Source organism: Staurois parvus, unplaced genomic scaffold (assembly GCF_062004578.1).
Source record: "Staurois parvus isolate SC_StPar_1 unplaced genomic scaffold, SC_StPar_1.0 ptg000815l, whole genome shotgun sequence".
In the NCBI taxonomy this organism is placed as follows: Eukaryota; Metazoa; Chordata; class Amphibia; order Anura; family Ranidae; genus Staurois; species Staurois parvus.
The window spans coordinates 1-26,674 of NW_028318611.1; the positions used below are offsets into that span (position 1 = coordinate 1).

At 50.5% G+C, this 26,674-nt stretch overlaps 1 protein-coding gene across 1 annotated transcript in view; it reads right to left on the bottom strand.

Annotated features, from left to right (window-relative positions):
• Positions 1–205: 205 nt before the first annotated feature.
• LOC149444096 (tripartite motif-containing protein 66-like) overlaps positions 206–26,674 on the bottom strand; it is a 48,849-nt gene continuing 22,380 nt past the window's right edge. Inside the window, exons 8-15 of the mRNA XM_089654941.1 lie at positions 20,841–21,008; positions 17,710–17,973; positions 13,125–13,344; positions 8,655–8,718; positions 8,391–8,565; positions 3,808–4,220; positions 2,954–3,089; positions 206–460 (exon numbers count right to left, since the gene is read on the bottom strand). Of these exons, the coding sequence (XP_089511067.1) occupies positions 341–460; positions 2,954–3,089; positions 3,808–4,220; positions 8,391–8,565; positions 8,655–8,718; positions 13,125–13,344; positions 17,710–17,973; positions 20,841–21,008 (1,560 nt within the window). The 3' untranslated portion in view covers positions 206–340. The remainder of the gene's footprint in view (positions 461–2,953; positions 3,090–3,807; positions 4,221–8,390; positions 8,566–8,654; positions 8,719–13,124; positions 13,345–17,709; positions 17,974–20,840; positions 21,009–26,674) is intronic.

Here is a 26,674-nt window from a genome sequence, read left to right on the forward strand (position 1 = left end):
CCACCCAGGGGCGGACTGACAACTCATGGGGCCCCAAGGCAATAGGAAATCATGGGGCCCCTGTGTCCTTGCCCACACTCAAACCACACCCAATGAAAGGTACCAGGGGCATCTCATGGGGCCCCCTACTGACCCCGGGCCCACGGGCAGTGCCCAAGTGCCTAAATGGTCAGTCCGCTCCTGCTCCCACCATGTATTCCTGGTCATTACTGGGACCCGAGCCTCGCCCAGGTGATCGATCTCTTAGAGAGATCTGCCTAAGAAGAATCCCACCAACACACCGAATACCCACTTGGGGGGCGTCACCCATACAAGGACAGATCTGGCGCTCTCTAGGTTTTCAGTCACGACTGCTCATCATCCAGACAGAAGAAGTGCCACTTACCAGAGGGCTGACCGGCTCCTGGAAGGGGACACTCAGACTGTTACAATACAGAGAGAGGACCAACTTCTCACACTTCTGCAGAGAGAAACAAACCATCAGAAACAATGTATCTGCCTGGAGGGTAGGAGGAACGAACATCGCTCCTTGTCATTCCACAGAACAACGACATTATTGAGTTCTGCATCGATCTCCTGCAATAGGGGTCTATTCAAAGAGGATTCACTCGGGGCCCTAGATCGGTTTTTGTTTCCCTGGGGGCGGGGGGGGAGTTAAGCCTGGGGCACCTACAGGGAAATTATTCGATGAATTTTGGGTGCGGAAAAATTGCGCTCACAGTGCAGGGGGGTAAAACCTTGAGTCTGCTCAGTATGTGCACTGTGACATGTGTCTCCCCCCCAGTACAGATCTCCCCCTCAGAGTAGTTTTCCCCAGCCCAGTACAGATCCCCCCCCCCCACATGTACAGCTCCACCAGTACAGACCCCCCCCCCCTCAGAGTAGTTTCCCCAGCCCAGTACAGATCCCCCCCACATGTACAGCTCCACCAGTACAGATCTTCCCCCTTAGAGAAGCTCACCCCCAGTACAGATCTCTCCCAAGTGCAGATCTCCCCCAGTACAGCTCACCTTCAGCACAGATTTCACCCCCACCCTAGGAGAGATCGCTCCCCAGAACTGCTCCCCCAGTACAGCTCCCTTTCAGTATAAATCTCTGCCCAGTACAGATCCCCTCCCCCCCAGTACATATTTCTTTTAAGTACAGCTTCCCCAATACAGATGTTCCCCCCAGTACAGATCTCCCCCAATGATGGCTCCCCCAGTACAAATCTCTCCATAGTACAGCTCTCCAGTACATATCTCCCAGCTCCCCCCATTATGGCTCCCCAGCTCCCCAGTACAAATCTCTCCATAGTACAGCTCCCCCAGCACAGGTCTCTCTACAGAACAGCTCCACCAGTACAGATCTCTTCCTAGTACATCTCCCCCAGTACAGATCTCTCTACAGAACAGCTCCCCCACAGTACAGATCTCCACCAGTACAGATCTCTTCCTTGTACAGCTCCCCCAGTACAGGTCTCCTCTCAGTACAGATCAACTCCCAGTACAGGTCTCCCCCCATTATGGCTCCCCAGTACACATCTCTCCATAGTACAGCTCCCCCAGTACAGATCTTACCCCTCAGAGCAGCTTCTCCCAGTACAGATCTCTCCCCAGTCCAGATCTCTTCCTAGTACATCTCTCCCCAGTACATATCTCTCTGCAGAACAGCTCCCCCCCCCCCCCAGTACAGATCTCCACCAGTACACATCTCTTCCTAGTACATCTCCCCCAGTACAGATCAACTCCCAGTACAGGTCTCTCTACAGAACAGTTCCCCCCAGTACAGAATTCTCCCCATTATGGCTCCCCAGTACAAATCTCTCTACAGAACAGCTCCCTCAGCACAAATCTCCCCCCAATACAGATCTTTCCACAGTGCAGCTCCCCCAGTACAGATCTCCCCCAGTACAAATCTCCCCCAATACATCTTTCCACAGTGCAGCTCCCCCAGTACAAATCTCCCCCAATACATCTTTCCACAGTGCAGCTCCTCCAGTAAAGCTCTCCTCCCATTGCAGATTCCCCCCAGTACAGATCCCCTTCCCAGCACAGTTCCCACTAGCAGAGATGTCCCTTTTCCCAGTAAAACTCCCCTCCAGTACAGACCTCCCCCACCCCCTTCAATACAGCTCCCATCAGCACAGATCTTCCATTTTATCCCCCCCTTCTTCCTCTCCTTCTCTCTCCCCCCCTTCTTCCTCTCCTTCTCTCCCCCCCTCTTCCCCTCCTTCTCCCCCCCCTTCCTCTCCTTCTCTCCCCCCCTCTTCCCCTCCTTCTCCCCCCCCCCTTCCTCTCCTTCTCTCTCCCCACCCTTCTTCCTCTCCTTCTCCCCCCCCCCTTCTTTCTCTCCTTCTCTCTCCCCACCCTTCTTCCTCTCCTTCTCCCCCCCCCCTTCTTCCTCTCCTTCTCTCTCCCCACCCTTCTTCCTCTCCTTCTCCCCCCCCCCTTCTTCCTCTCCTTCTCTCTCCCCACCCTTCTTCCTCTCCTTCTCCCCCCCCCCTTCTTCCTCTCCTTCTCTCTCCCCACCCTTCTTCCTCTCCTTCTCCCCCCCCCCTTCTTCCTCTCCTTCTCCCCCCCCCCCTTCTTCCTCTCCTTCTCTCTCCCCCCCCCCCTTCTTCCTCTCCTTCTCTCTCCCCCCCCTTCTTCCTCTCCTTCTCTCTCCCCCCCCTTCTTCCTCTCCTTCTCTCTCCCCCCCCTTCTTCCTCTCCTTCTCTCTCCCCCCCTTCTTCCTCTCCTTCTCTCTCCCCCCCCCCTTCTTCCTCTCATTCTCTCCCCCCCCTCTTCCTCTCATTCTCTCCCCACCCCCTTCTTCCTCTCCTTCTCTCTCCCTTTCTTCTCCCCCTTCCATCTCTCTCTCATTCTCCCCTTCCCCCATCACCACTCTTTCATTCTCTCCTCTCTCCCTAGGTATATTATAATATTATATATATACATATCAGAAGAAATAATAATTGTCTCGGATGACTCACCCTCTGATTGCAGGCGTCTAGGTGCGGTAACATCCCCTCCTCTATTTTATTGTCCCGGCTATACCGAACGTTATCGCAGTCGTATTCGACCTCCGGCTTCTTGTCATGGCGGCACAGCGTGCACACCCATTCACCACTGCGGGACACAAACCAAAATTACTCTTCATTTCCAAATCTATCCAACCTCCCCCCCCCCCCTTCCTTGGAGGTGAACAAATGATTACTTCAGCTGCAGATTCCTCTGTGGCCAGTAGGTGGCAGGTCAGTATAATTTTCCTCCCCACCATGTGCCAGCAGCAGACAGGAGGCTTCATCCAATCAGGAACCTGTATTGTGTTTTCCTCTATTGACTGCCTATCAGGGAGTACAGTCAGCCACCTTGCTAAATGACTGCTGAGATAAAATCTACTGGCCACAAAAAGTATTGTTTTCAGCCATCCTCCAGAGCCACCATCTACGCCCTGGATGGAGATGCCGGCTCAGAGATGACACGGTCCTGGTGCCTGTACAGTTTTTGGCCGTGTTCACAAATGCCTCCTCTTCCTTCTACAAAGTTACATTGTACAGTCTGATCACTGGGGGAGGGGAGACTGAGGAAACGCCTCCTCCTGCCCGCAGCAGACCGATGACATCTTCCCAGCCTAGGCAAAGTCACTGACATGAGTTCAAAGGATGTCTTTTAATGAAAACTAATGCATTGTTGTATACTGAGACATATCCGGGATGTATATCTTGGGGCTTCCCAGTAGCTCAGTGTAACTATGGAAGGTGGGATGACCCCCCCCCCCCTGGGTTGACCCCCCCGGGATGACCCCCCCCCCATGATGACCCCCCATGAGAGCAGCACTACCTACACAGGGAAGCTGAGCAGAGCCGGGACATGGCAGGACAGGTGGTAGACCTTCGGGCAATTGTCGCAGCACAGCATTTCCCCTCCGTTCAGACAAACCGCACAGAAATCTTCGTTCTCTATGTGGCCGGGGCCCTCCGACTTCTTCATAGGTTGGGGCCCCAGGAAGGTTTCACACTTCTGGTTCTGTTCTTCCATGGCCCGGGGTGCCACCATATGTCGGATCTCCTGACCCGTCCCGCCTGTGTATGAGTGAATACGCGGGAAAAGGTGGGTCTTCGGTGGGGGTGGGAGCGGGGGTGGTGGTGGCGCAGGATTCGGAGCGGAATGAGGAAAGGAGTCCATTGCGTATGATATGGGGGCCAGCTGTGGAGCCTCGCTGGGGGCGGAGGATGGGGGGGTGTTGTCTGTATTCATCTGCAACGACAGAACCTCAATCAGTAAAATCCTTCCTGAACTTCAACTAATTATTGTCACTTCAAAAGTCATTTTCAATCATTTTTATTAACCACTTCCAGTCCGGACACTTCCCCCCCCCCTTCCAGTCCGGACACTTCCCCCCCCTTCCAGTCCGGACACTTCCCCCCCCTTCCAGTCCGGACACTTCCCCCCCCCCTTCCAGTCCGGACACTTCCCCCCCCTTCCAGTCCGGACACTTCCCCCCCCTTCCAGTCCGGACACTTCCCCCCCCTTCCAGTCCGGACACTTTCCCCCCCCTTCCAGTCCGGACACTTCCCCCCCCTTCCAGTCCGGACACTCCCCCCCTTCCAGTCCGGACACTTCCCCCCCCCCTTCCAGTCCGGACACTTCCCCCCCCTTCCAGTCCGGACACTTCCCCCCCCCTTCCAGTCCGGACACTCCCCCCCTTCCAGTCCGGACACTTCCCCCCCCCTTCCAGTCCGGACACTTCCCCCCCCCTTCCAGTCCGGACACTTTCCCCCCTTCCAGTCCGGACACTTGCACCCCCTTCCGGTCCGGACACTTTCCCCCCCTTCCGGTCCGGACACTTTCCCCCCTTCCAGTCCGGACACTCCCCCCCCCTTCCGGTCCGGACACTTTCCCCCCCTTCCGGTCAGGACACTTTCCCCCCTTCCAGTCCGGACACTTTCCCCCCCTTCCGGTCCGGACACTTTCACCCCCTTCCGGTCCGGACACTTTCTCCCCCTTCCAGTCCGGACACTTTCACCCCCTTCCAGTCCGGACACTTTCCCCCCCTTCCAGTCCGGACACTTTCCCCCCCTTCCAGTCCGGACACTTCCTCCCCCCCCCCCTTCCAGTCCGGACACATTCACCCCCTTCCAGTCCGGACACTTCCTCCCCCCCCCTTCCAGTCCGGACACTTTCCCCCCCCCTTCCAGTCTGGACACTTTCCCCCCCTTCCAGTCCGGACACTTTCCCCCCCTTCCTGTCCCGACACTTTCCCCCCCTTCCAGTCCCGACACTTTCCCCCCCTTCCAGTCCCGACACTTTCCCCCCCTTCCAGTCCCGACACTTTCCCCCCCTTCCAGTCCCGACACTTTCCCCCCTTCCAGTCCCGACACTTTCCCCCCCTTCCAGTCCCGACACTTTCCCCCCCTTCCAGTCCCGACACTTTCCCCCCCTTCCAGTCCGGACACTTTCCCCCCCTTCCAGTCCCGACACTTTCCCCCCCTTCCAGTCCGGACACTTCCCCCCCCTTCCAGTCCGGACACTCCCCCCCCTTCCAGTCCGGGCCATTCCCCCCCTTCCAGTCCGGACACTTTCCCCCTTTCCGGTCCGGACACTTGCACCCCCTTCCGGTCCGGACACTTGCACCCCCTTCCGGTCCGGACACTTTCCCCCCCTTCCGGTCCGGACACTTTCCCCCCTTCCAGTCCGGACACTTCCCCCCCCTTCCGGTCCGGACACTTTCCCCCCTTCCGGTCAGGACACTTTCCCCCCTTCCAGTCCGGACACTTTCCCCCCCTTCCAGTCCGGACACTTTCCCCCCCTTCCAGTCCCGACACTTTCCCCCCCTTCCAGTCCCGACACTTTCCCCCCCTTCCAGTCCCGACACTTTCCCCCCCTTCCAGTCCCGACACTTTCCCCCCCTTCCAGTCCCGACACTTTCCCCCCCTTCCAGTCCGGACACTTTCCCCCCCTTCCAGTCCGGACACTTTCCCCCCCTTCCAGTCCGGACACTTTCCCCCCCTTCCAGTCCGGACACTTTCCCCCCCTTCCAGTCCGGACACTTTCACCCCCTTCCAGTCCCGACACTTTCACCCCCTTCCAGTCCGGACACTTTCACCCCCTTCCAGTCCGGACACTCCCCCCCCCCCCCCCCCCCAGGCCAATTTTCAACTTTCAGCGCTATCACACTTTGAATGACAATTGCGCGGTCATGCAACACTGTACCCATATGAATTGTTTAGCATTTTTTTGAGACAGATAAAACTTTATTTTGGTGGTATTTATTCACCGCTGGGATTTTTATTTTTTTTGCTATGTAAATGAAAATGTCCAAAAATTTTGAAAAAAAGTGTTTCTTATAAAATTTAGCAAATAAATAATGTTTCATCATAAATCTTGGCCAAAATGTATTCTGTTATCTTTTTAGTAAAAAAAAAACCCAAATTAGTTTATAACCAAAAATTTTAATTTTAAACATTTTTTTTCACATACTGTCACCCTAGCAGTACACGGTCACCATGGTGACACTGTACTACTTGTGGGGGGTGATGAAGATTTTTTTTTTTGCACACTGATTGCTTTTACACCCATAAAGGCTGTAAAAACAATCATTTCTCCTTCTCTCTGGCTGCATTCTTGCAGCCATTGAGAAATACTATGTGAGCTGTGATTGGTCACAGCTGGTCACATGGTACAAGGCTGTTGTGAATAGCCCTGTACCATGTGATCTCTGTGATCATTCACAGATTTCACACATAGTAAGCAATGATGTTAGGAAGTGACATCTTGTGTACTACTCTGCATGTGATCACTGATTAGCCAATCAGTGATCACATGATCGGACCTCGCACAGAGATCCCGTAAGACGATCGGTATTCCGGAGGACACAGCGGGCACTGGATTGCGGTGCTGCGCGCTCCCAGGGGGTGGGGAGGCCGTTTATATACATTGGCCGGACGGGAAGTGGTTAAATCTACAAATTTCCTTCAACTAATAATAACAATAATAAAGGTCTCAGCAAATCCTGTTTACAACGCAACAAACCTGATCGGTGAAGTCCATGGGGGACGAAAAAGCTGACCGAAATGTCACCGTAGTTTTTCTAAGAGATTAATGCTTGGGTCGGCAGAGAGGAGGACAGAACTCCTCCTACAGATCCTGTGCCTCTCTGTGCAACTGAAGCACCCTCTTGTCTTCACCCCCACCTTGTCTCAGTAATCAGAAGCAGAGAGGAGGACAGAACTCCTCCTACAGATCCTGCTTCTCTCTGTGCAGCTGCATCACCTTATCTCCGCCCCCACCTTGTCTCAGTAGTCAGCAGCAGAGAGGAGGACAGAACTCCTCCAACAGATCCTGCTTCTCTTTGTGCAGCAGCAGCACCCCTTCGTTTCTGACCCCACCTTGTCTCAGCAGTTGGCAGCAGAGAGGAGGACAGAACTCCTCTAACAGATCCTGCTTCTCTCTGTGCAGCAGCAGCACCCCTTCGTTTCTGATCCCACCTTGTCTGAGCAGTCGGCCCCAGAAAGAAGAACAGAACTCCTCCTACAGATCCTGCACCTCTCTGTGTAGCTGTAGCACCCTATCTCCACCCCACCTTATCTCAGTAGTCAGCAGCAGGAGGACAGAACTCCTCCTACATATTCTGCTTTTCTCTGTGCAGCTGCAGCATCTCATCTCCACCCCCACCTTGTCTCAGCAGTCAGCAGCAGAGCGAAGAACAGAACTCCTGCTACATTTCCTGCACCTCTCTGTGCAGCTGCAGCATTCCATCATCTTCACCCCCACCTTGTCTGAGTAGTCAGCAGCAGAGAGGAGAACAGAACTCCTCCTACAGATCCTGTACCTCTCTGTGTAGCTGTAGCACCCTTTCTCCACCCCACCTTATCTCAGTAGTCAGCAGCAGGAGGACAGAACTCCTCCTACATATTCTGCTTTTCTCTGTGCAGCTGCAGCATCTCATCTCCTCCCCCACCCAGTCTCAGTAGTCAGCAGCAGAGAGAAGGACAGAACCCCTCCTACAGATCCTGCGCCTCTATGTGCAGCTACTGCACCCCTTTTTCTCCCCCTCCTCTAGTCTCAGCATTGAACAGACTCCGACAGCTGACTCCAGCCCTCCTCCGGTCCTTCTCCAGACCCTGCACTATCTGCTTCTCAGCTCCACCCCGTTTCTTCACAGCAGCAGCACCAGGTAAGGGGGCTGCACTGTGATGTCACTTAGGGTGGGGGAGTCTTGATTTGTGATGGTGGGGGGCTCTCGACATCTAGTCTTACAAACACAACTTGCCCTTCGAGGGCGACCATAATTCTGAGATGGCCCGAGGTTGACACCCCTGCTATAGCGTATGGCCGGCTTTAGATGGCGCCAAGCACTAGAGCTCCGATTGGCTTAGAGTCCTGCACCTCCATCTCCCACCGGATGTCCACGACGGGAGGACCTACCTTTATGGACATGCTCCTGGACCTGGCTCCGTATTTGATGAGTAAGCGCACCGAGCCATCTTCATCCTTCTTCTGGGGCTGCACCTTGAAGGTGGGGAGCTCTCCGGAATCCTGAGGACAGATCTTCAGCCGTTCCAGACGCACGTACGGGATTTTGGTTTCTTTGGGTTCCGGCCTGGAAATCAAGAACGATTCGTTACCCACACTGAAAGCGAGGAGGACACGGCGAGGAGAACACAAGGGGGGGGGGGGTAGATTTCCTACCTTGGGGCTTCTTGTTGGGTCTTTGTGTCCTCGGGATAATGCGGCTTGAAACGGTTTTCAGAATCTGAGAGAAAATTCATAGTGGTGTCAGTAAGACAAAGATCTGTATAGATAATCAGGACCTCCTTCCTCCTGCCGGTGACCCCTCTAGTGATACGATCTATACAGAGGAATCAGGACCTCCTTCCTCCTGCCGGTGACCCCCCTAGTGATAGATCTATATAGAGGAATCAGGACCTCCTTCCTCCTGCCGGTGACCCCTCTAGTGATAGATCTATATAGAGGAATCAGGACCTCCTTCCTCCTGCCGGTGACCCCTCTAGTGATAGATCTATATAGAGGAATCAGGACCTCCTTCCTCCTGCCGGTGACCCCTCTAGTGATATAAAGATCTATATAGAGGAATCAGGACCTCCTTCCTCCTGCCGGTGACCCCCCTAGTGATAGATCTATATAGAGGAATCAGGACCTCCTTCCTCCTCCTGCTGACCCCTCTAGTGATATAAAGGTCTATATAGAGGAATCAGGACCTCCTTCCTCCTGCCGGTGACCCCTCTAGTGATAGATCTATATAGAGGAATCAGGACCTCCTTCCTCCTGCCGGTGACCCCTCTAGTGATATAAAGATCTATATAGAGGAATCAGGACCTCCTTCCTCCTGCCGGTGACCCCCCTAGTGATAGATCTATATAGAGGAATCAGGACCTCCTTCCTCCTCCTGCTGACCCCTCTAGTGATATAAAGGTCTATATAGAGGAATCGGGTCCTCCTGCCGGTGACCCCTCTAGTGATATAAAGATCTATATAGAGGAATCAGGACCTCCTTCCTCCTGCCGGTGACCCCTCTAGTGATATGAAGATCTATATAGAGGAATCAGGACCTCCTTCCTCCCGCCGGTGACCCCTCTAGTGATAGGATCTATATAGAGGAATCAGGACCTCCTTCCTCCTGCCGTTGACCCCTCTAGTGATAGGATCTATATAGAGGAATCGGGACCTCCTTCCTCCTGCCGGTGACCCCTCTAGTGATATAAAGATCTATATAGAGGAATCAGGACCTCCTTCCTCCTGCCGGTGACCCCCCTAGTGATAGATCTATATAGAGGAATCAGGACCTCCTTCCTCCTGCCGGTGACCCCTCTAGTGATAGGATCTATATAGAGGAATCAGGACCTCCTTCCTCCTGCCAGTGACCCCTCTAGTGATATAAAGATCTATATAGAGGAATCAGGACCTCCTTCCTCCTGCCGGTGACCCCTCTAGTGATAGGATCTATATAGAGGAATCAGGACCTCCTTCCTCCTGCCGGTGACCCCTCTAGTGATAGGATCTATATAGAGGAATCAGGACCTCCTTCCTCCTGCCGGTGACCCCTCTAGTGATATAAAGATCTATATAGAGGAATCAGGACCTCCTTCCTCCCGCTGGTGACCCCTCTAGTGATAGATCTATATAGAGGAATCAGGACCTCCTTCCTCCTTCCGGTGACCCCTCTAGTGATATATAGATCTATATAGAGGAATCAGGACCTCCTTCCACCTGCCGATGACCCCTCTAGTGATAGATCTATATAGAGGAATCAGGACCTCCTTCCTCCTGCCGGTGACCCCTCTAGTGATAGGATCTATATAGAGGAATCAGGACCTCCTTACTCCTGCCGGTGACCCCTCTAGTGATATAAAGATCTATATAGAGGAATCAGGACCTCCTTCCTCCTGCCGGTGACCCCTCTAGTGATATAAAGATCTATATAGAGGAATCGGGATCTCCTTCCTCCTGCCGGTGACCCCTCTAGTGATATAAAGATCTATATAGAGGAATCAGGACCTCCTTCCTCCCGCCAGTGACCCCTCTAGTGATACGATCTATATAGAGGAATCGGGACCTCCTTCCTCCTGCCGGTGACCCCTCTAGTGATACGATCTATACAGAGGAATCAGGACCTCCTTCCTCCTGCCGGTGACCCCCCTAGTGATAGATCTATATAGAGGAATCAGGACCTCCTTCCTCCTCCTGCTGACCCCTCTAGTGATATAAAGATCTATATAGAGGAATCAGGACCTCCTTCCTCCTGCCGGTGACCCCTCTAGTGATAGGATCTATATAGAGGAATCGGGACCTCCTTCCTCCTGCCGGTGACCCCTCTAGTGATAGGATCTATATAGAGGAATCAGGACCTCCTTCCTCCTGCCGGTGACCCCTCTAGTGATATAAAGATCTACATAGAGGAATCGGGACCTCCTTCCTCCTGCCGGTGACCCCTCTAGTGATAGATCTATATAGAGGAATCAGGACCTCCTTCCTCCTGCCGGTGACCCCTCTAGTGATATAAAGATCTATATAGAGGAATCGGGACCTCCTTCCTCCTGCCGGTGACCCCTCTAGTGATATAAAGATCTACATAGAGGAATCAGGACCTCCTTCCTCCTGCCGGTGACCCCTCTAGTGATAGATCTATATAGAGGAATCAGGACCTCCTTCCTCCTGCCGGTGACCCCTCTAGTGATATAAAGATCTATATAGAGGAATCAGGACCTCCTTCCTCCTGCCGGTGACCCCTCTAGTGATATAAAGGTCTATATAGAGGAATCGGGTCCTCCTGCCGGTGACCCCTCTAGTGATATGAAGATCTATATAGAGGAATCAGGACCTCCTTCCTCCCGCCGGTGACCCCTCTAGTGATAGGATCTATATAGAGGAATCAGGACCTCCTTCCTCCTGCCGGTGACCCCTCTAGTGATAGGATCTATATAGAGGAATCGGGACCTCCTTCCTCCTGCCGGTGACCCCTCTAGTGATATAAAGATCTATATAGAGGAATCAGGACCTCCTTCCTCCTGCCGGTGACCCCCCTAGTGATAGATCTATATAGAGGAATCAGGACCTCCTTCCTCCTGCCGGTGACCCCTCTAGTGATAGGATCTATATAGAGGAATCAGGACCTCCTTCCTCCTGCCAGTGACCCCTCTAGTGATATAAAGATCTATATAGAGGAATCAGGACCTCCTTCCTCCTGCCGGTGACCCCTCTAGTGATAGGATCTATATAGAGGAATCAGGACCTCCTTCCTCCTGCCGGTGACCCCTCTAGTGATAGGATCTATATAGAGGAATCAGGACCTCCTTCCTCCCGCTGGTGACCCCTCTAGTGATAGATCTATATAGAGGAATCAGGACCTCCTTCCTCCTTCCGGTGACCCCTCTAGTGATATATAGATCTATATGGAGGAATCAGGACCTCCTTCCACCTGCCGATGACCCCTCTAGTGATAGATCTATATAGAGGAATCAGGACCTCCTTCCTCCTGCCGGTGACCCCTCTAGTGATAGGATCTATATAGAGGAATCGGGACCTCCTTCCTCCTGCCGGTGACCCCTCTAGTGATATAAAGATCTGTATAGAGGAATCAGGACCTCCTTCCTCCTGCCGGTGATTCCTCTAGTGATAGATCTATATAGAGGAATCAGGACCTCCTTCCTCCTGCCGGTGACCCCTCTAGTGATATAAAGATCTATATAGAGGAATCAGGACCTCCTTCCTCCTGCCGGTGACCCCTCTAGTGATAGGATCTATATGGAGGAATCAGGACCTCCTTCCTCCTGCCGGTGACCCCTCTAGTGATAGGATCTATATAGAGGAATCAGGACCTCCTTACTCCTGCTGGTGACCCCTCTAGTGATATAAAGATCTATATAGAGGAATCAGGAACTCCTTCCTCCTGCCGGTGACCCCTCTAGTGATAGATCTATATAGAGGAATCAGGACCTCCTACCTCCTGCCGGTGACCCCTCTAGTGATAGGATCTATATAGAGGAATCAGGACCTCCTTCCTCCTGCCGGTGACCCCTCTAGTGATAGATCTATATAGAGGAATCAGGACCTCCTTCCTCTTGCCGGTGACCCCTCTAGTGATAGATCTATATAGAGGAATCAGGACCTCCTTCCTCCTGCTGGTGACCCCTCTAGTGATATATAGATCTGTATAGAGGAATCAGGACCTCCTTCCTCCTGCTGGTGACCCCTCTAGTGATAGGATCTATATAGAGGAATCAGGACCTCCTTCCTCCTGCCGGTGACCCCTCTAGTGATATATAGATCTGTATAGAGGAATCAGGACCTCCTTCCTCCTGCCGGTGACCCCTCTAGTGATAGGATCTATATAGAGGAATCAGGACCTCCTTCCTCCTGCCGGTGACCCCTCTAGTGATAGGATCTATATAGAGGAATCAGGACCTCCTTCCTCCTGCCGGTGACCCCTCTAGTGATATATAGATCTGTATAGAGGAATCAGGACCTCCTTCCTCCTGCCGGTGACCCCTCTAGTGATATATAGATCTGTATAGAGGAATCAGGACCTCCTTCCTCCTGCCGGTGACCCCTCTAGTGATATATAGATCTGTATAGAGGAATCAGGACCTCCTTCCTCCTGCTGATTGGTGTAATTATACAGTCTTACACAGTACAACGTACCGGCCTCGTTTTTTATCTCCTTGATAACAGGTTGGGGTGGAGGGAAGGTTTTCCTGGGAGTGGCAGACAGTTCGGTTGGAAAACTTTTTTTCAGAGACAGATTTATGGGTTCCTCTAAGATATTTTCCAGCGGCAGGACGTTGCTCAGGGCGGCTGCGTTGTCATTAGGCAAAGGGGGTTCAGCGGGAGGCTCACCGCAGCTGAAATTCTGGTTCTCAATCTGGAAGGAAGATCAGAATACTGAATACAGAGGAGTGATCTGGACAGACATTGGAATCTGCAATGTAAGCGTGTTTTAGAGTCATACTGGAACGGACCTGGAGAGAGACTACAGAGAGGAAGGAGAATGGAGGTCAGGATTTTATTTCAGAGTTGAAAATAAAAGAAATGTGAGCTCTCTGCTCTGCGGGGGGCGCTGTGCATGTGCCAAGAAAAATCTATTAAACCACATTATACACTCACTGGCCTTTTTATTAGGTCCACCTTGCTAGTCCTGGGTTGGACCCCCCCTTTGGCCTTCATTCTGGGTGGCATGGATCCAACAAGATGCTGGAAAAGTTCCTCAGATATTTGGCTCCATATTGACATGATGACGTCACACAGTTGCTGCAGATTTGTCGGCTGCACATCCATGATGGGAATCTCCTGTTCTTCCACATCCCAAAGGTCCTCTATTGGAGATCTGGTGACTGTGGAGGCCATTGGAGGACAGGGACATCATTGTCATGTTGGAGATGATTGGATCTATGTGACATGGTGCATTATCCTGCTGGAAGGAGCCATCAGAAGATGGGGACACTGGAGTCATAGAGGGATGGACATGGTCAGCAACAATACTCAGGTAGGCCGTGGGGTTTAAACAATGCTAAGTTGGTACTAAGGGGCCCAAAGTGTGCCAAGAAAATCCCCCCACACCCTGACACCACCAGCCTGAACCATTGATACAAGGCAGGATGGATCCCCCACACCATGACACCACCACCACCATCCTGAACCATTGATACAAGGCCAGATGGATCCACCACACCATGACACCACCAGCCTGAACCAGTGATACAAGGCAGGATGGATCCACCTCACCATGACACCACTGCCACCAGCCTGAACCGTTGATACAAGGCAGGATGGATCCACCACATCATGACACCACCACCACCACCAGCCTGAACCATTGATACAAGGCAGGATGGATCCCCCACACCATGACACCACCACCACCAGCCTGAACCATTGATACAAGGCAGGATGGATCCACCACACCATGACACCACCACCACCACCACCAGCCTGAACCATTGATACAAGGCAGGATGGATCCATGCTTTTATGTTGTTCACACCAAATTCTGATCCTACCATCTGAATGTCTCAACGGAAATCCAGACTCATCAGACCAGGCAACGTATTTCCAATCTTCTATTGTCCAGTTTTGGTGAGCTTGGCGAATTGCAGCCTCTGTTTCCTGTACTTAGCTGACAGGAGTGACACCCGGTGTGGTTTTCTGCTGCTGTAGCCCATCTGCTTCAAGGTTGGACGTGTTGTGCATTCAGAGATGGTATTCTGCATACCTTGGTTGTAACAAGGGGTTATTGTAGTTACTGTTGCCTTTCTATCATCTGGAACCAGTCTGCCCATTCTCTTCTGACCTCTGACACCAACAAGGCATTTTCCTCCACACAACTGCCGCTCACTCGATATTTTCTCTTTTTTGGACCATTCTCTGTAAACCCCGGAGATGGTTGTGCGTGAAAATCCCAGGAGATCAGCAGTTTTTGAAATACTCAGACCAGCCCGTCTGGCAACAACAACCATGCCACATTCAAAGTCACTTAAATCCCCTTTCTTCCCCTTTCTGATGCTCACTTTGAACTTCAACAAGACATCTTCAGTCTAGAGTTGCTGCCATGTGATTGGTTGATTAGCAATTTGTGTTACCAAGCCATTGAACAGGTGGACCTAATAAAGTGACCGATGAGTGTATATTTATTATTGTTTCTATATATGTCGGGGGTTGTGTTGTACTTACTCTATATATCTTCGATGATTGCAATTATTGGGGTCCCCCATCCCAAGATTGATGGGGCTCCACCCTGCACAGACCCTCCCCCTCCCCCATGAACATCTATGGATTATTTAGAATACAGTTTGGAGATAACAATGTAACAAATCCTCTCTCTGTATTATCATTGATGTCATTCTATATACACGGCTCAGGAAAATGGAAGGAAGACTCTGAAAACCCTTCAGATCTCAATGGGGAGGAATCTCCTGCTGGATCTCTATCCTGACATGGACGGGGTGATGGGTGAGGAACGTAAGGATTCCCCATCGTTGGATGGAAATGGAAATAATCGACCTACAGAGGACTGAATTCACAGACACCCCGAAAATCAAAGTGAAGAAATTATGCAGCAGGCGAGTCCATGTTGGTGAAATGTCATTGCAGCAACTCAGAATGGGCCTCAGTAGTCTGTGTGGCCCCCACGTGCTTGTATGCATGCCTGACAACGTCGGGGGAGGCTCCTAATGAGACCACGGATGGTGTCCTGGGGGATTTCCTCCCAGATCTGGACCAGAACATCACTGAGCTCCTGGAGGCATCGGATGGATTGAAACATGACATCCCAGAGGTGTTCTATTGGATTTAGGTCAGGTGAGCGTGGGGGCCATTCAATGGTATCACTTCCTTCATCCTCCAGGAACTGCCTGCATACTCTCCCCACATGAGGCCAGGCATTGTCGTGTACCAGGAGGAACCCAGGACCCACTGCACCAGGAGGAACTTGGGATCCACCGCACCAGGAGGAACCCGGGATCCACCGCACCAGGAGGAACCTGGGACCCACCGCACCAGGAGGAACCCGGGACCCACCGCACCAGGAGGAACCCGGGACCCCCTGTACCAGGAGGAACCCGGGACCCACCGCATCAGGAGGAACCAAGGACCCACCGCACCAGGAGGAACCCAGGACCCACCGCACCAGGAGAAACCCAAGACCCACCGCACCAGGAGAAACCCAGGATCCACTGCACCAAGAGGAGCCCAGGACCCACTGCACCAGCGTAGGGTCTGACAATGGGTCCAAGGATTTCATCCCGATACCTAATGGCAGTCAGGGTTCCATTGTCTAGCCTGTAGAGGTCTGTGTGTCCCTCCATGGAGATGCCTCCCCAGACCATCACTGACCCACCACCAAATTGGTCATGCTGAACCATGTTACAGGCAGCAGAACGTTCTCCACGGCTTCTCCAGACCCTTCCACGTCTGTCACATGTGCTCAGGGGGAACCTGCTCTCATCTGTGAAAAGCACAGGGCGCCAGTGGTGGACCTGCTAATTCTGGGGTTCAATGGCAAATGCCAATCCAGCTCTATGGTGCTGGGCAGTGAGCACAGGGCCCTCTAGAGGACATCGGGCCCTCAGGACACCCTCATGAAGTCTGTTTCTGATTGTTTGGTCAGAGACATTCCCACCAGTGGCCTGCTGGAGGTCATTTTGTAGGGCTCTGGCAGGGCTCATCCTGTTCCTCCTTGTACAAAGGAGCAGATACCGGTCCTGCTGATGGGTTAAGGACCTTCTACGGTCCTGTCCAGCCCTCCTAGAGGAACTCCTCCATGCTCGTCTCCTGGAATCTCCTCCGCGCTCTCGTCTCCTGGAATCTCCTCCATGCTCTCGTCTCCTGGAATCTCCTCCATGCTCTCGTCTCCTGGAACCTCCTCCATGCTCTCGTCTCCTGGAATCTCCTCCATGCTTTCGTCTCCTGGAACCTCCTCCATGCTCTCGTCTCCTAGAATCTCCTCCATGCTCTCGTCTCCTGGAATCTCCTCCATGCTCTCGTCTCCTGGAACCTCCTCCATGCTCTCGTCTCCTGGAACCTCCTCCATGATCTTGTCTCCTGGAATCTCCTCCATGCTCTTGAGACTGTGCTGGAAGACACAGCAAACCTTCTGGCAATGGCAGGTATTGATGTGCCATCCTGGAGGAGTTGGACTGCCTTTGCAACCTCTGTAGGGTCCAGGTATGGCCTCATGCTACCAGTAGTGACACTGACCCGAGCCAAATGCAAAACGAGTGAAAAACAGTCAGAAAAAGGTGAGTAGGGAAAAAATGTCAGTGGCCCCCACCTGTAAAACCATTCCTGTTTTGGGGGTCATCTCAGTGTTGCCCATCTAGTGTCCCTGTTGTTAATTTCATGAACACCAAAGCAGCTGAAACTGATGAACAATTCGCTCTGCGACTTCCCTGACCAGATCCTTATCCCGGAGGTGTCATGGACCTGATGCTAGACTCGGATTACAAGGGCTTCCTTTCATTTTTTTGAGCCGTGTATACAGAAGACGACATTTTGCTGTAAACGCTCAGGGGTGGGGTCGATCTATTCCCAATCGTCCCGCGACGAGGGTCCGCATCAGAGAGGAGACAATAATATGATTACATTTGTAGCAATCTGTGTATTATTCTAGGTTGGGATTCCCAGGGGTGGGGCTCAGGCGTAGCTGGGCCGGTACGCAACGCAGCAGCAGGAGAGGTCTCTGAGCTCGGCTAATGTTTGTGTCTGAAACCCCCAGAGAGGCAGCAAATCATACCTTACATATCGCGTTTCCCAGGAGAGCGCCCCCTGTTGCTAGGTGATCGCTGGATTCTAGGTGCATGCTCTGGCTCACAGCTGCTTCCACCTGCCCGAAAGCAGCCATTCTCTCCCCCTCCGGCTCCGCGCCGTAGCATCTGTCCGCCGGCTGCCCGAAAAACTGGCAGGGTACCGGCTGCATCTGGGGGTCCTCGGAGCGTGGAAGGCGGGGCGACGATAACTCCGGCTCAGGGGAATTGGAGAAACTCTCTGAGGCCGAGCGCTGTAAATGCGGGGAAAAAAAATGCAGCTTGTTATTCTGTCAATAGTTGTCAGTGTTGTCGTTCACACCAGCGCTCGCAGCTCCGGTGCGTTCCGGATTCAGAAAAAAAGAGGCTGCATTGTTTTGGCACAGAACTGTACTGGGACGCGGTAAAACGCATCAAAAACGCATCAGAATCACACTGGAACGCATCACCGGTAAAACACACTGGAACGCATCAGAAACACACTGGAACGCATCAGAAACACACTGGAACGCATCAGATTCACACTGGAACGCATCAGAATCACACTGGAATGCATCACCGGTAAAACACACTGGAACGCATCAGATTCACACTGGAATGCATCAGAATCACACTGGAACGCATCAGAATCACACTGGAATGCATCACCGGTAAAACACACTGGAACGCATCAGATTCACACTGGAACGCATCAGAATCACACTGGAACGCATCACCGGTAAAACACACTGGAACGCATCAGTTTCACACTGGAACGCATCAGTAACACACTGGAACGCATCAGAATCACACTGGAACGCATCACCGGTAAAACACACTGGAACGCATCAGAATCACACTGGAACGCATCAGAATCACACTGGAACGCATCAGAATCACACTGGAACGCATCAGAAACACACTGGAACGCATCAGAAGCACACTGGAACGCATCACCGGTAAAACACACTGGAACGCATCAGATTCACACTGGAACGCATCAGAATCACACTGGAATGCATTAGCAAACACTGGAACGCATCACCGGTAAAACACACTGGAACGCATCAGAATCACACTGGAACGCATCAGAAACACACTGGAACGCATCAGAAACACACTGGAACGCATCAGAATCACACTGGAACGCATCAGAATCACACTGGAACGCATCAGAAACACACTGGAACGCATCAGAAACACACTGGAACGCATCAGAATCACACTGGAACGCATCAGAAACACACTGGAACGCATCAGAAACACACTGGAACGCATCAGAAACACACTGGAACGCATCAGAATCACACTGGAACGCATCAGATCACACTGGAACGCATAAGCAAACACTGGAACGCATCAGAAACACAATGGAACGCATCAGAATCACACTGGAACGCATCAGAATCACACTGGAATGCATCAGAAAAACACTGGAACGCATCAGATTCACACTGGAACGCATAAGCAAACACTGGAACGTATCAGAAACACACTGGAACACATCAGACCACACTGGAACACATCAGCAAACACTGGAACGTATCAGAAACACACTGGAACGCATTATTTAAGCTGAAGAAAAAGTGAGGGGGCAAAATTAACTGGAATGCGCCAAAAATGCATCAAAAACGCAAATGCTTTTTGAAATTTGAATTTCCAAAAGAACAGTATGGAATAAAACAGAAGTGAAAATAAAAGACTAGAATAGAAAAGTATAGAAAGGAAGCTAAATAATGAAACGTAATTTGATTCGAATCGAACTTACAAACAAAATCGAATTTTAAAAAAATAATAGAATAAAATAGAAGAGAACATAAAGGAATGGAGTAGAAAAGAATAGAATAGGAAAGAATGGAATGGAGTAAAACAGAACAGAATAGAAAATAAAAGCATAGAATAAAACAGAATAGAATAAAAATAATAGAATAAAATAGAAGAGAACATAAAGGAATGGAGTAGAAAAGAATAGAATAGGAAAGAATAGAATGGAGTAAAACAGAACAGAATAGAAAATAAAAGCATAGAATAAAACAGAATAGAATAAAAATAATAGAATAAAATAGAAAATAATAGAATATAAGAGACTAGAATCAGAACAGAATAAAATAGAATATAGCCGCCTTCTGAAATTCGAATTTCAAAAAGAACAGTATGGAATAAAACTGAATAGAAAATAAAAGACTAGAATAGAATAGAAAAGTTTAGAAAGGAAACAAAATAATGAACCGTAATTTGATCCGAATCAAACTTAAAAACAAAATCGAATTCAAAAACAATAATTGAATAAAATAGAATAGAACATAAATAAATAGAATAGGAAAGAATAGAATGGAGTAAAACAGAACAGAATAGAAAATAAAAGCATAGAATAAAACAGAATACAATAAAAATAATAGAATAGAATAAAATAGAAAATAATAGAATATAAGAGAATAGAATAGAATCAGAACAGAATACAATAGAATATAGCCGCCTTCCGAAATTCAAATGTCCAAAAGAACAGTATGGAATAAAACAGAAGAGAGAATAAAAGACTAGAATAGAATAGAAAAGTATAGAAAGGAAGCTAAATAATGAAACATAATTTGATTCGAATCGACCTTACAAGCAAAATCCAATTTAAATACATTAATAGAATAAAATAGAAGAGAACATAAAGGAATGGAGTAGAAAAGAATAGAATAGGAAAGAATAGAAGAGAGTAAAACAGAACAGAATAGAAAATAAAAGCATAGAATAAAACAGAATAGAATAAAAATAATAGAATAGAAAAGAATATAAAAGAATAGAGGGGGGGTTCCTGTCAGGGGGCCCGGGGCAGTTGCCCCTTTTGCCCCCTTCTAAATCCGGCACTGGGTGGAGGTGAGCCAATCACAGGAGCCGGGGGACGAGGACCGCGGGAAGTCATTTCTTGGGCCGTATTCCGCGCAGGGAACACGCTGCTCCGGCACGAAGGGAAGGTGAGGATTCGATGGTGATTTCCGGTCGCATCCAAGGAGCCTGTTTTCTGCTTTACATCATCGATAAATATTCGTTGCGCCCGTTTTGCGCTCTTTTGTCCGCCCCGCCCGCCGCTCAGCCGCCATGAAGTGACTAACAGCATCCAAACGCAGGTGGGGCGGCGGTTTCGGTTACCTACCTTCCTGGCGGGACTGGCGTGAAGCTGGTTGCGCCGGCACGCGTCGTTCTCCACGGCGGCGATGATCTCATCGGCGATGGATTGGGTTTGGGGGTTGCCGGGAGAATGGCTGGTGACGGGGGACAGATCGACCGTGTGACCTCCAGGAGAGATGGGGTCGTCACAGACCTGCAAACACAGCAAGAGGGTCAGCGTGGGGGGCGGGTTCAGAGAGGTGCACAGAAAACATGGTGGCAAACCCTCCCAATGAGGCGACACGCAGCCTCTGCATAAGTTGTACCTGTTTATCTGCAGCATTCTCTCTTGTACAGACGTTCAAAGTACAAATTTATACAGCTTGTCTGAGCTTTCAGAAAACATGGGGCGGAGAGCTGAACCTACACTCTGCACAGCTCAGTGAGAGCTGATTGGAGGGGAGGTACACGCCACGCCCAGTGACCGGACAACATTATCGAGAGCCCAGAGCGATACTGCAAACTGCACCCTCCCCCCGCTAGATGTATGAGAATTAAATGTCAGCAGGAATACCCCCCCCCAAAAAAAAATCCCCCCTCCTCCCAGTACAAATACGCCCCCTGCTTTATACAGCTTGTCTAAGCTTTCAGAAAACGGGGTGGGGAGCTGAACCTACACTCTGCAGAGCTCTGTGAGAGCTGATTGGAGGGGAGGGACACACCAGTGCCCGGACAACATCATCGAGAGCCAGGGCGGACTGACAACTCATGGGGCCCCTGGGCAATAGGGGATCACAGGGCCCCTGTGTCCTCACCCACACTCAAACCACACCCAAAAAAGCCTCTGAAAGGTACCAGGGGCATCTCATGGGGCCCCCTACTAACCCCAGCCCTCGGGCAGTGCCCGAGTGCGCTAATGGTCAGTCCGCCCCTGTCGAGGGCCAGAGCAAACATGCCAAACTGCAACCTCCCCCCCCCCCACAAGATATAAGAGCATTAAATGTCAGCAAAAATCCCCCCCCCAAAAAAAAAATCCCCCCTCCTCCCAGTACAAATCCCCCCTACCAGCACAAATATTTCCCCCCTCACTCAAATCCTCTAGCCCTCAGATTTCCCCTCCAAACACAATTTCTCTCCCCCCCCCAGCACAAATTCCCTCCCCAATCCCCCATCTGAGCACAACTCCCCCCTCAAATTTCCCCTCCTAACACAAATCCCGCCCAGTCATCCCTCCCCTTCCCCCTCTACCATATCACCTTTTCCAGCAAACCCCCCCCCAATCCCCCCTCCTAGCACAAATCCTCTTCCCCCTCCCAACACCCCCCCAATCCCCCCTCCTAGCACAAATCCCCTTCCCCCTCTACCATATCACCTTTTCCAGCAAAATCCCCCCCAAATCCCCCCTCCCAACACATTCCCCCCCCCCCAGATCACCACTCCTAGCACCCCTCCCCCTCAAATTTATTCTCCTAAAACAAAACCCCTCACCCGCAATCTACTCGTGGTGTCCCCCACCTCACATGATACCACAGTGCCCAGGACAGCCCCCCCGTCCGCCCCTTGTCCCAGCCCTGACCACACCCCCCCCCCCCACACAGCATGCAGGAACAGAGATGAGGCTGTCAGTCACAGGCTGTGTGCTGGAGCTCCCTCCCCTGACACCTTGGCCTGGCAGCCGACAGAAATGACGCTCAGTGCTCTGGACTGAAACAAGCACACGCTATAGAGGGATGTGTTTTGTTCACTTTTCATGCCTGAGGTCTACAACCACCTGAGCCACTTTGCCTACCAGGGCAGGTTTTTGCACAGGTTATAATTTACATTTTTTGGGGGCTAGAAATTATTTTTACCCCCCCCCCAAAAAAAATCCTTGTTTTAAATCTTTATATTACATTTTAGTGACAGAGCTCATTTTTGCACAGCGAATGAAAGGGTTCAAAAAAGGGGTCCCAGCAGAACAAAGATCCTGACCAAACGTTAAAAATAAAAATTCGGCTTTAAGAGAGAGACAAAGTAACTGCACTGAGTCACTGAGAGCGCCCTCCAGTGGCCAATCAAATGAGCCTCTGCTCTGTAGTGCTGTGCAGTTACAGCACTTTACAGTTCCTCTTAGCCGCTGGTGCCCAGTCTGCACCCGAGGGCCACATGCGGCCTGTAATTACTTATCACGCAGCCCTCCGACCCCAGCAGTCATCGATTTGTAAAGGAGAAAGATTAGTGATCTCCAGGGGCGGACTGACAACTCATGGGGCCCCCGGGCAATAGGGGATCGTGGGGCCCCTGTGTCCTTGCCCACACTCAAAAAAGCCTATAAAAAAGGTACCAGGGGCATCTCATGGGGCCCCCTACTGACCCCGGGCCCTCGGGCAGTGCCCGAGTGCTCGAATGGTCAGTCCACCCCTGGTGATCTCTACTAGACTCATGTAACACGTCCCCAGTCTTGGACCAGTGTCTGACCTGCCTGTCCATAGTCTCAGACCATCATTTTCTCCGCCATGTCTGCAGTCTCAGCCGTCCTCCTTAGCATCACCTATCTTGAAAATTATGTTCGACTCTTTGGTGATGTTCGGGTCACAGCTGAGGCCCCCTGTACCTCATTGACGGCCACTGCTCTACGGTCATTGAATTGCCCAAACCAATTAAGAAGAACAGACTCTCGGTACAGCTAGAAGGTCTCATCTCAGTTGGTGAACCTATTCCCAGGCCTGCAGAATCTACATATATACAGTTGCAAGAAAAAGTATGTGAACCCCTTGGGATTACGTGGAGTTTTGCATGAATTGGGCATAAAATGTGCTCTGAACGTCATCTAAGTCACAACAATAGAAGAACACAGTCTGCTGAACATAATACTACACAAACATTAGATGTTGCCATGGTTTAATTGCACATAACATGTAAACATTCACAGTGCAGGGAGGAAAAAGTATGTGAACCTTTGGACTTAATAACTGGTTGACCCTCCTTTGGCAGCAATAACCTCAACCAAACGTTTCCTGTAGTTGCAGATCAGACCTGCACAACGATCTGGAGTAATTTTGGACCACTCCTCTTCACAAAACTGTTTCAGTGTAGCAATATTCTTGGGATGTCTGGTGTGAATCGCTCTCTTAAGGTCATGCCACAGCATTTCAATCGGGTTGAGGTCAGGACTCTGACTGGGCCACTCCAGAAGGCGTATTCTGTGCTGTTGCAGCCATTGTTTTGTTGAATGACTTGTATGCTTTGGGTCATTGTCCTGTTGCATCACCCATCCTCTGTGGAGCTTCAGTTGGCGGACAGATGGTCGTACGTTTTCCTGCAAAATGTCTTGATAAACTCTGGAATTCATTTTCCCATCAATGACAACAATCCGTCCAGGCCCTGAGGCAGCAAAGCAGCCCCAAACCATGATGCTCCCTCCGCCATGTTTCACAGTGGGGATGAGGTTTTGATGTTGGTGTGCTGGGCCTTTTTTTCTCCACACACAGTGTTGTGTGTTCTTCCCAAACAACTCAATCTTGGTTTCATCTGTCCACAGTATATTTTGCCAGTAGTGCTGTGGAACATCCAGGTGCTCTTTTGCAAACTTCAAACGTGCTGCAATATTCCTTTTGGACAGCAATGGCTTCCTCCGTGGTGTCCTCCCATGTACTCCATTCTTGTTTCATGTTTTCCTTATTGTAGATGTGTCAACAAAAATGTTAGCATGTGCCAGAGATTTCTGTAGGTTTTTATCTGACACTCTGGGATTCTTCTTTACCTCATGCAGCATTCTGCGCTGTGCTCTTGCAGTCATTTTTACAGGACGACCACGCCAAGGGAGAGTAGCAACAGTGCTAAACTTTCTCCATTTGTAGACAGTCTGTCTTACCGTGGACACATGAACATCAAGGCTCAAGGAGATACTTTTGTAACCCTTTCCAGCTTCATGCAAGTCAACAATTCTTGATCGTAGGTCTTCTGAGAGCTCTTTTCTGCGAGGCATGGTTCACATCAGACAGTGCTTCTTGAAACCAGTAAACCCAAAACAGGTGTCAGCAACACATCCAATATCATCACACTGATTGGAGTCAAGGTTGGCTCACTCCTGGCTCCAATTAGCTCTGGGAGAAGTCATTAAGCTAGGGCCTCACATACTTTTTCCTCCCTGCACTGTGAATGTTTACATGTTATGTGCAATTAAACCATGGCAACATCTAATGTGTGTGTAGTATTATGTTCAGCAGACTGTGTTCTTCTATTGTTGTTACTTAGATGACGTTCAGAGCACATTTTATGCCCAATTCATGCAAAACTCCACGTAATCCCAAGGGGTTCACATACTTTTTCTTGCAACTGTATATATACACAGTATATACACACAATATGGCCAAAAGTATGTGAACCCCAAATGATGGAGTTCAGATGCCTCCAGATACAGTTACACCACCATACAAGCACATTGTACACAATCATGCTCTTCCAATCTTGTGGTAACAGTTTGGTGAAGGCCCTTTTCTGCCTCGGCATGACTGTGCCCCGTGTACAAAGCCACCGCCATAAAGACATGGATGACCAGTTTGGTGTGAAGGAACTCAAGTGTCCTGCACAGACCCCTGACCTACTCCCTACTGAACACCTTTGGGATGATTTGAACGTTTTGATTCCCTTGCCCACTCATCCAAAAGAAATTTTGAGAGGTCAGGTACTGATGTTGGATGAGAAGACCTGGCTCACCATAGGCGAATGGCTCCCTCAGAATGCTGCTGAATTCCCTTGATAACCAAAGAGCAGCGAGAGAGCGATTCCAAAGGAACAGCCAAAAGTCTGTGGACACCTGACCATCACACTTCTATTAACTTGTTGGACATCTTATTCCAAAACCATGGTCAATAACACGGAGTTGTCTCTGCCCCCCCCATGGCCGTTAATATGGAATTGCCACTCCTCCCTCCATGGGCAATGGTGTTGCCACTTCTCCCCCTATGGCCAATAATATACAGTTGTCACCCTTTGCAGCTATAACAACATCCACTCTCCTAGATATTTGAAGGTTTTTAGGGGAATTTGTGCTCATTTGTGAGGTCAGCTATTGTTGGATCAGAAAAGCTGGTTCATATCTTAGACCTCACGTTGGGCACCAAAAAAAATAAAAAGACGTGGCTTGCCATCTGTGTTCCAATCCATCCCAAAGGTGTTCAGTAGGGTTGGGGTCAGGGCTCTGTTCAGGACACTTGAGTTCCTTCACGCCAACCTGGTCATCCATGTCTTTATGGAGCTGGCATTGTACACAGGGGCACAGTCATGCTGGAACAGAAAAGGGTCTTCACCAAACTTTTACCACAAGGTTGGAAGAGCACGATTGTCTAACATGTCTTTGTATGGTGTATAATTAGCCTGAAAGTCCAGAATGGAAGTTGGATGGGGGGACCTGGCTCACCATTGGCATTCCAAACCATTCCAAAAGGTGTTCAGTAGGGTTGAAGTCAGGTATTGATGTTGGAAGAGAAGACCTGTGTCATAAATGGTGTTCCAATTCATCCCAAAGGTGTTCAGCAGAGTTGAGGTCAGGGCTTTGTGCAGGACACTCGAGTTGTTCCACACCAAACTGGTCATGCATGTCTTCATGGAGCTGGCTTTGTACACAGGGGACAGTCATGGGGGAACAGAAAAGGGTCTTCACCAAACTGTTACCGCAAGGTTGAAGAAGCACAATTATCTACAACGTGCTTGTATGATGGAGTAACAGTATCCCAGACTGGAGACATCTGAACTCCATCATTTGGGGTTGGGGCTGGAGAAGCACAATTGTCTACAATGTCTTTGTATGATCATACCTTCCACTGGACACACCTGAACTATGGAGGCCCCTCCAAATGATGGAGTTCAGGTGTTTCCATTGAAGGGTACTATTAATAC